At 32.2% G+C, this 10,695-nt stretch overlaps 1 protein-coding gene across 1 annotated transcript; it reads left to right on the top strand.

Moving 5' to 3' along the window:
* Positions 4,620-8,132, top strand: LOC107606136 (inactive TPR repeat-containing thioredoxin TTL3). Its single transcript, XM_016308123.2, has 7 exons — positions 4,620-5,766; positions 5,854-6,046; positions 6,203-6,375; positions 6,531-6,864; positions 6,960-7,164; positions 7,248-7,348; positions 7,547-8,132. Exons 1-7 carry the CDS (start codon positions 4,829-4,831, stop codon positions 7,697-7,699), a joined length of 2,097 nt encoding a protein of 698 aa, XP_016163609.1. The 5' UTR covers positions 4,620-4,828; the 3' UTR covers positions 7,700-8,132.

Here is a 10,695-nt window from a genome sequence, read left to right as displayed (position 1 = left end):
ATAAATATATATCTAATTTAATTTATTTTTAATGTATATTTATATTTCAACATGTATTTTATATTAGTAGTTGATTTTGATGGTTAATTTTAATATCACATAGCATAGTCGATACTATATATATGGAAGAATATTAAAGAGTCAGTCGATTTTATTATTTTTGTTTGGTAGTTAGTTATCGATATTTAAAAATGTGAACTAAAAATATGATGTTGAATTATTATACTAAAAAGATTAAATTAACAATTAAAAATAATAAATTTTGCACACCAAGGTTAGGGGTTTGATTTTGCATTTGAATATATAAATGCCTGCACCTTCATGGCCTCTTCCTTTTTTCCATGGGCTCCCCTGTTCCAAGCCTAATAAATATTAGAAAAAAGGATAAATAAGTTTTTGATTTTTTAGACTAACCAATGTTTAAGTTTTTGAAAATTTAAAAATATATTTAAATTTTTTATTTTTTAAAAATTTGAATACATCGATTTTTTTTGTTCATTTAAGTTTGTCAGACCCAACAAAAAAATTAAATGTGGCTTCCGTTGTATTCACTAGATCGATATATAAATGTACATATGGGAAAATTTTTAAAATGAGACAAAATAAACTCAATGATCGATATGTCTAAATTTTGAGAAAATCAGCGACTTAAATATCTGCGGACCAAAAGATCAAGGAGTTATTTATCGTTTTTTCTAAATANTATTAATTAGTTAAAAATTATTTTTTAATACTTTCTCATTGTTTGCTTGTCGAATCAAGGTTTATTATATTTTGTATGTGAATATATTTAGTTTAATTACTCTGTTGGTTTCTATAGTTTTGTAAAATTTTTAATTGGATCTCTATACTTTTTTTTTTAATTGAGTCCTTGCACCAAATTGTTTTTTTGATTGGGTCCTTACACTTTTTTTTATTTAAGTCCCTGTACCAAATTTTTTTTTTAGTTGGGTCCTTATAAAATTAAACCGATTACTGCTAAGAAGGACCTAATTGAAAAAAAAATTAGTGCAAGGACCCAATTAAAAGAAAAAAAAAGTATAGGAACCTAATTGAAAATTTTGCAAAACTATAGGACCAACAGTATAATTAAACCAATATATTTTGATTGAAAGACAGTTAGTTAATAGTTAAAAAAAGTTTGCATCCAAAACAAAAATCAAACTCTCAACATACTTAGCTTAAAGTTAAAAGGAATAAATCTCTTCCTCTCATCCACACTTGATTAAAAAATTAATTCAAATATAAATAAAATCCACATTCCCTTAATAACCATATTCAAATAGCAATAATGCTCTTTGGAAAAAGTTGAACTGACATAAAATTCCATAGTAATTAAGTTAGTAACCATAATCACATAGCAATGCTCTTTTGCAAAAAAGTTGAATTGGGGAAAAATCCTCGTTGCTGTGGCTTGGCAACAAATCAAAAGTCATCATACATATAAAAGCTTAACAATTAGAAAATTTTCTTATTTTTAGTCAGTCATTAATTTATTTGATATTATACATGATGGTTTTGGTTTCACCATCAAGTCCATTATTTCACCAATTTTATATTGAATCCATAACAAACTCATTTTCAATTTTCAAATTGGATGGTTCTGCTAGTTCTTTTCACAACCAATTCTGAAAGATCACTTTCATATGCTAACAAATCAATTGTTTTCGTGATTAGAGAAATCATAAATATGCTTTGTTTCTGGTCAAAAAGTAATGTCTCTACCAGCTTACACGTAAACCACATATTTAATATGCAATATCTATAATATAGTTGTTTACATACACGTATAAATGTGTGTCAACAATTAATTATTACTCTGGAGAAATAAAAAGCATTATAAAATGCACATTATTATGTGATATCCTTCACACCTAATTTATCCTCCATGCTTCAACTTAAAGTTTTTCATACATTTATGACTATGAATACTGTTTGGTAGCTTTTGTTTTGAGGTACTGAAAGAGAGATTAGAAGATTGGAATTCAGTATTATATTTGTTAGCTCAGATATTGATACTAAAATTTCTTACTCTATCTCCAAAATTTCAGTATTTTAGTACCTCCAAAAAGTAAGGATACAAAGGACTAAAATTTTAAAGATAGAGATCGAAATTTTAATAACATTTTATATTTAAAATATCCTTATTTTAATTAAGTAATTTTAATTTTACCTTTTATGCAAATTAAATTAAAATTTCATTCTTGTTTTAATTTCTATTTCTCATTTTGTATCAAACAGAATATTAAAATTTATTTCAATCTCTGTCACTCAGTCTTTATCTCTCATCTCTCAATCTCTATCTCTCCACCAAATATTACTTTTCAGATTATTTGGGTATACAAATTTAATTACCTGCCATATATTATATATCATATGTAGTTTATGTTAATCAACTTATTATTATATCATAATATTAATCAAAGAGGTGATAATTAAAAAAGAATTAGTCATAATAATACACCAAATCGAATTTCCAGATTAGAGTGAAAGTGAAAATTGTAGGCCCAACGTAACTTCCCATTCCCTCCCTTCCAAATCCGAAATTTAGTTTTAAATTATCAACTTTATTCTGTTCTTAATATAATTAAAAGGAAACCACATATTGGTATTCATATTTTCAACATGATAATATCATATTATAAAGTTGATTAAAGCAGATCATGCTTTATTTAAGCTAAGATTCGAAACTTGAGATGCAGGTGGAATAAAATATTAAAATATTATTATAATTTATTTAAAAAATACTTTATATTTTATATATATACAGTATTTTATCTCTTATAAAAACCTAAAATTCATATGCTCGCATATTTCGTGTTATGTTGTGTTCATGTCCGTATTAGTGTTTATACTTGATAGGTAGCATGTCAACTAAATTAATTGAAAATTTCTAGTATATTTATCAATTAGGTGCTTAATATAAATCTTTACTGTTTGGATATAGTGTCTTATCAATTAGGAATGGACATAGATCACAGCAATGTTTTAGGAATATTCTCAAAAACTTGCTGCAACTTGATAAGGCGATTATCTTCCATTCAATTTTTTTTGTTTGGGCACCTATATTTAAAGAATATATTAAAATATGTTTCACAAAAATATGCAACAGTATACGAATCATTATTATAATACATTAAACCTTGTCCTTTTTAATTATATTTAGTTAGGTTGAGCCCTTGAGACATTTTCAGGGCACATTTTGACCATTTGATTCTTACAAATAAATAATACAAATAATAATTTTCTATCCGTGACATCACACATACACGCCTGTTGATTAATGATTATAGTAATAGTAATAACTAATAAGTAAGACATCTCCAGTAGGGAACTCATCCCAATTTCTGTTTATGGCCCACCTGTCATAAAAAGTAATTCCATATCAGCTTTTGCGTCATAAACAGTAAATAAGAACTCAAAGCATCTCTCTCTTTTCCATTAGGAGGAACTAACTTTAATCCCTGTTGTGGTCTCACTTAATTAATTATTTAATTATTTAATATATTTATTTAGTTAATTAACATTATATATAATTATTTATTTTCTAACTAACTTGCCATTTGGCAAGTGTTGATTGTTTCATAGAAGTCCCTGTTCAGAGGGACTCCCCTTCCTTGGAATTTGTGTGGGAACTCTCTTCCTTCCTCCTCCAACGCATAAGCCTTCTTTCCTTCTGACATAACAGTAATTGGGCTTCAATTTTTACTCCCGTTGGAGATGCTCTAAGTTGCTTAATTACTTTGTGGTTAAAACAGAGCGATAAAGTATATGTTTGAATCCGGCAGATGCAATTTCAATTTTTGAAACTTCAACTCCATCTGGCATATTACTGATTGGATTTTGACTTTAATTTAATTGGTTATCTTGTCCATTGCATTAAATATATATTATTAGGATAAAAATTAAATCTATTAATAATTTTCTTTTAAATAAATTTTCAATATTAAGTCCATTGTCTACCAACCAAATTTAGAGAAAAAGGACAAATAGATCTCTAACTTTTTGTTCCGCGGATATTTTTGTCCTTAACCATTGAAAAATACTTTTAAGTCTCTGACCTTTACAAAATTTGGACAGATCAGTTTCTGATGGAGCATTTGGACGGATCAGTCTCTGACGGAGATATTTGGACGAAGGGACTGATCTATCCAAATTTTGTGAAAGTTAGGGACTTAAAAGTATTTTTCGATGGTCAGGAACGAAAATGTCTGCGAGACAAAAGGTGAGGGACCTATTTGTCCTTTTCTCTTTAAATAAAACCAGTATTATGATTTTAATTATGGGAAGTTATTATGGCTTTTTCCACTCAGATATTTATACAATAATGTTCAACCTAAGTAGTGCAGGAAAAAGAATTGTTATTTTCTTGCTCATAACATCATACTATTATCTTATCTTATTTTTAAGGGAAAAAAAGAAGCATGAAATAAATGATAGAAATTCATTGATTCATTGATGAATGATGCGTGTATGTTAGCAAATATTATTTTGAAATGGTTGACAGTACCTACTACTATTTTGATTGTCCCCCCAAAGCCTCAAAAAGAGGCCAAAGTGGGTTTCTTGGAAGCCACTCTTTAAGGCTCCATTGATCTTTCTAGTTTGTATATATATATTATATATACACACACACACACATACTCACTTATTCACATCTAACACAACACACTTGTAAGTTGTAAACTCCTTACAAAAACTCCTTCCAATTCAAGCAATAAACTTGATCATTTCCATTCCCTTTTATTGCACACCATCTGTTTGTCATAGTGACTTCAACATATAGTTACTTTCTTTCTGTCGCATTTTCCAAACTTGACTACTAGTGATGGCAGGGAAGGGTAAGAACAACAACAACAAGGTGGATGTTGACTTTGGTTGTGGTTTGGTTGGGAGAATTCTCCAACTCAAAAGCAACAATAGGCTGAGAAAATCATCAGTTCATTCACTGCCCTTGAAAGCAAGCAACAACAAAGGACAGCAGAGAGATCATAAGGTGGAAAACGAATCCAACAAGCCTCAAATTCATGAATCAAAGACTCCAAGTCCAAGAAACAGCTTCACTGAGACCTTTCACACATTGAATGATGATCATAAACAAGCCAGAAAGACCACCTCTGCCTACCGAAACAGCCAGAATCGAAGACCTTCAGATGCTGCAAGAAGCTCAACATCATCATCATCTGGTAACTCGGAGAAGCAACACAGAGAAGCCATTGGTAATTCTCTGCAACTTGCTAGGATCAACACTAATAGTCACCACCAAAAAGAAAACTTGAGCAGGTCCCCAGTCAAAGATTTTAGTCCCTTGAAACTCACTGGAAACTTGATAGTTAACAATAGCCCAAGAACCAGTGTATCCAAGAGCATGGAAAGTACTCCCAAGAGTAAAGAGTTAAACCCCATGTCAAGTTCTTATTATAACAATGCAAGCAGAGGAGGACTAATGGGGAATATAATGAGAAGGAACAATGATGAGTTTGCAGCTCAGTTTCGGAGTCTAAGGAATAATAATGGAGTAGACCCTGAGTTGTTGAAGGGAATGGGAAATGAAGCATACAAGCAGGGAAGGTTTGAAGAGGCTCTGACCTTGTATGACAGAGCAATTGCTATTGACTCCAACAAGGCTACATATCATTGTAATAAGAGTGCAGCTTTGATCGCATTGGGACGGCTTCTTGAAGCGATCATGGAGTGTGAGGAAGCTATCAAGTTAGACCCTTCTTATGGCAGAGCTCACAACCGTTTGGCAACAATATATTTCAGGTACTTGGATCATAACAATGAAAATGGTGGTGATTTTGTTTCTATTAATCTTTTTCCCCCTTATAATAAAATTGTGAATTGGTGCAGGCTTGGAGAAGCAGAAAAGGCACTAACTTGTAATCAGGCAGCTTCAGATGATGATTCGGTTCTTGCTTTTCAAGCTCAGGCTCTTGAAGACCACCTTAACAAATGCACTGAAGCTAGGAAAGTCAAAGATTGGAAAACTATAATAAAGGAAACACAGTCCGCAATATCGTTAGGAGCCAATTCAGCTCCAAAGGTTAGTTTCCATGGTCTGGTTAACTTTTCTAATCCAATTCACCCAATTATCACTCACTGGTATCGTAAATTTTCTTTACTATATATAAGTTCCATACGATCACTAGCCCCTTAATAAGCCTTATGCTGAATAAAAAAATGGGTATGTATGTAACAGATATATGCTTTACAAACTGAAGCCTTGTTGAAGCTCCTAAGACATCAAGAGGCACATGCCACTTATGAGAAAGTGCCAAAATTTGACCGTGATTGGTGTAACAAATTATTTGGACCGGTTTGTAGAGCTTATGTTTTGATGATAGGCGTACAAGTTTACTTGGCAGCCGGCAGGTTGGTGAAAATGCTTTATTTGATAAATTCTCCAAGCATCATTCTTAGTTTACTGTGATACTGATCCATTGTAAAATTGATGACTATGATATCGAATGTTATTTGAGTCTAATTGGGGATGATCTCAAGTTGCTATGTATTTTTTGTGATGACAGGTTTGAGGATGCTATGACTGCATCTCAGCAAGCAGCCAAATTAGATCCAAGCAACAGTGAGGTGAATGCAGTGTTAAGGAGGGCAAGAGCCGCAACATCAGCCAGAATGAGTGGTAACTTGCTCTTCAAGGCATCAAAATTCACTGAAGCATGTGCGGTGTACAATGAAGGACTCGAGCATGATCCCAACAACCCAGTGCTGCTATGCAACAGGGCAGCGTGCCGTTCTAAACTAGGCCAATTTGAGAAAGCAATTGAAGATTGTAATGCAGCTCTTTTGGTTCAGCCTAGCTATAGCAAGGCAAGGTTGAGGAGAGCTGATTGCAATGCCAAGGTGCCTTAATGACCACTTTAACCCTGAATTCTTTTAGTACATACTTGTTCGAAGCTAATAAACTTTGTGTCATTTTCTTTTTGTACATATTATAGTTAGAACACTGGGAAGCTGCGATTGAAGACTATGAAGTGCTCATAAGAGAGAAGCCAGGGGATGAAGAGGTGGCCAGGGCTCTGTTTGAGGCCCAGCTCCAACTCAAGCTCCTGCGCGGTGAAGATATCAAAGACTTGAAATTTGGTTCGAATTTGGTTTTCATCTCGAGCAATGATCGGTTCCAACATTATGTAACCTCTCCTGGTGAGCCTCATTTGGATGTGTGTCTAAATAAAATTTGGGCACTATCAATAACAAACACTAACTAGTTGTGGCCAATTGAACAGGTATGTCTGTGGTGCTATTTTGCAACAAGGCAGCCAATAAAAATGTACTGTTGGTGTTAGAGCAAACCTGCAAGAGATTTCCATCAGTTAATTTTCTTAAGGTTGGTCAATATACATTGTTTCAGCTTGCTATATTAACTGAAGAATCTTAAAAGAAGAATACAGTAAAAATGGTATTAACAGTGGACAAGAATGTGAGATGCATATGTGCTTAGGAAAAATTAAAATTTTGCTGACCAAATTAGATATAGATTGAGAGCAACAATGTTCACACTTTTCTTACTTTATTATAATTTCAGGTGGAGATTGAAGATCACCCATACTTGGCAAAATCAGAAGATGTGAACTCTGTACCAGCCTTCAAAATATACAAGAATGGATCAAGGGTCAAAGAAATTCCGGGCAACAACCACCAGTTGTTGGAAAAATCAGTTAAACTATATAGCAGCTGAAGATAAATATACTCAAATAAATCAAGCTAATTATCTCTGCTTCTTAAATCTGTTGACTTTGCTTGGAAGGAAAGTGGAAAAACAAACAAGAAGCATAGCATTGCTGTAGTGGTAGCTGTAGATATGTTTATAGCAAAAAAGGGAATTCTTTCTGTTAGTAATTAGTTCTTTTAATTCTTTGCCTGTTTGAGCAGTCTTTTGATTCTTCATATCCCATATTTCGTGTATATTGGATTGGGAAACCAATTACTTGATACATTATTTTTTTTAGTTGAAATTACATATATTTATTACAGGAGTGATTTGTATTTTGTAAGTTTGTCATTTAAAATTATTAAAGCAATATAGAAGGAATACAATTACTGTACATCACAGAAAGTTGGTGATCAGTAGTGAGAGTTCTTATTATTGTATTCACTTGCTCTTGGTAGAATTAATTTGGGTTGGAATATTTAAGGATTACATGATTGAGCTTGGATTTAAACTAGACACCTTTAGCAAAATACTCTAAAATTCAAGTTTTAACACCTCTTTTTTTAATGGTTGCCAGAAGACACTTTTGATTAATTAACTTATTCAATATATTGGAACTAGGCCCCAGTTGAATTGTCTGTAATCTGAATTACTGTTTGCAATCAACTCAGGTTACTGTAATAATAAACACCTTCCTTAGTGTAGGACTTTATTTGTGTCTCTTAAAAAGGGTGAAAGAATCTTCAGTAGTGTTAATTATCCTCATCAGTGATGTCAAAATCATTCACAGGAGGCCTTCTATAATGTGAATAGATAGTTGTAAACCGATAAAAGAAAGAAAGAAATAGAATCATTGAATATAAATTTCTCATTCTAGTAACTAAAAATCCAGCATTAACTGTTTTGCATCCTTTTGTTTGCTCCATCGTCAATCAGCAACATCATTACATCATATGAAAAATCAAAGAAAAGAATTAGGGCTAACTACCAATTCAGTACCCGAAAGATTCTGCCGCTGACAAAAAGATCCCTTTATCGACAAAACAACCCCTGAATGATTTGAAAATACTACAAAAATAAGCAATAAATATTATATTTTTTGTAAGTAACAAAAAAATTTTTCATATTTAACAAACGACTTATCTATTAGATCTATATTTTTAGAACTATGCTACATGTACACTAAAATCAACCATTAAAGTCAATCGCTAGTATAAAATACATGTTAAAATATAAATACATATTGAAAATAAATTAAACCACACATCTGACCTTGTTGTTACTAATAAAATATAAATTTGTAGAATCAAACTATAAGGCTGAGTAATTTTGTCCTTTATTTATAGTATAGAAGGAAAATCAATGGAGAATTGAATTGATATGTACTCCACTTAAATACATGTTACGATCTAGATTTCATCTCATGAGATGGTTTGCCCCAGCCCCCAAGAGAAGTGTTTTCAACCAATCACTATCTTCATATCTGAGACTTGAACCGTCACAAATATATATAGATTATATAGCAAGTAACAACTATAATTAAACTAAGAGAAAAGGACAAATAGGTCCCTAACCTTTTTTTTCGTGGACATTTTTGTTTCTGACCATTGAAAAATACTTTTAAGTCTCTGACCTTCACAAAACTTGAACGGATCAGTCCCTCTGTCCAAATGCCTCCGTCAGGGACTGATCTGTCCAAGTTTTATGAAGATCAGGGATTTAAAAGTATTTTTCAATGGTCATGGACAAAAATGTCTGCTGAGCAAAAGGTCGTGGACTTATTTGTCATTTTCTCTTAAACTAAAAGATATGCTAGTCAAACGACCTAGACAGTTTTGGTTTGAAGTAATCAAACGTGTGAATTCCAGATCATGTAAAAATCTAATACATTTTCTTAACTTACAACTGCATTAGATGGATCTAAAGTTGTTTAATAACTAGGATGACATGGAGGAGCAATATTCAGCTTTTACAAATAAGACATTGCTTTGGTATTTGAGAGCGCAAAACAACAACAAAATCACCTAGCTTCTAACTAGGCTTTAACCCTTTTTCAGTGTACGGTGAGTGACAAAACTGAGATGCAAAAGAAAAGAAAAGACAACACCCTTGGCCCCTTCTACTTCACCTGGAGAAACTAGTTAAGTGCCAACTTTGCTTGTACTTATATATATGGCAATTGGCAAGGTTATATTCTTTTTTTTTTTTGGTTTATCTCAAGGTATTCATTAGGCTGGAAGTCTAATGATTAATTCTTCGGATACTGTAAAGGCATAAAATGGACGATCCTCTTAAACAAATAAGCTCTATTTCTATTCTCCAGTAAATATCGAACCTGAAAAAGATGGTTAAGAGACAAAAACTCTCATTCATCTACGCCAACTTGCGTTGGTAGAATATATTCTTGTTCATGTGAATCATGTTGTTGACCAACAAATCAAGTACACACTTGAAGACAGGACCAACAATCATTCCAATCAGCCCACACAAAACTTGACCAGCCTCCTCTATTATCACCTCTTAATGGGCCTCCATCATGATTTGGGTTTTGGATCGACACAAATTTACCTCATTTCTGTTGAACATAGTACATGCACACATGATACATAATAAAAAATACAACTAGGGTTGGTCTAATAGTTAGCTCATTAGTCTGCTTAAATAAATATCGAAAATTTGAATCTTAGTTTATACATGTAACAATTCATTGACCAACGATAAACCTTAAATGGAGCTCAATACCGCAGAAAATTAATCTGTATCCTACTGAACTAAAAGATATTCCAAGCAAGTATCAAAAATTTAAGTCCAAATTGAAAATACCATGGGAAACCATGATTGTGGAGCACATGCAACCATTTTCCAAAGTCCATATTATAATGACTTCCTTTTAACGCAAAACTAAAAGATGTAGTTCTTTCCTATAAGTATAAAATTTGACTAAATTCAAAGTTAGTCTCTCCCTTATCTTAATTATAACAAAGGATTCTCTAGTTTTATAGTGAGAGAGAAGCAGGTGTGTG

This window comes from Arachis ipaensis, chromosome B07 (assembly GCF_000816755.2).
Source record: "Arachis ipaensis cultivar K30076 chromosome B07, Araip1.1, whole genome shotgun sequence".
Taxonomy (NCBI): Eukaryota; Viridiplantae; Streptophyta; class Magnoliopsida; order Fabales; family Fabaceae; genus Arachis; species Arachis ipaensis.
The sequence above is the reverse complement of the archived record's forward strand: the minus strand, read 5'-3'. Positions and strand labels throughout refer to the sequence as shown.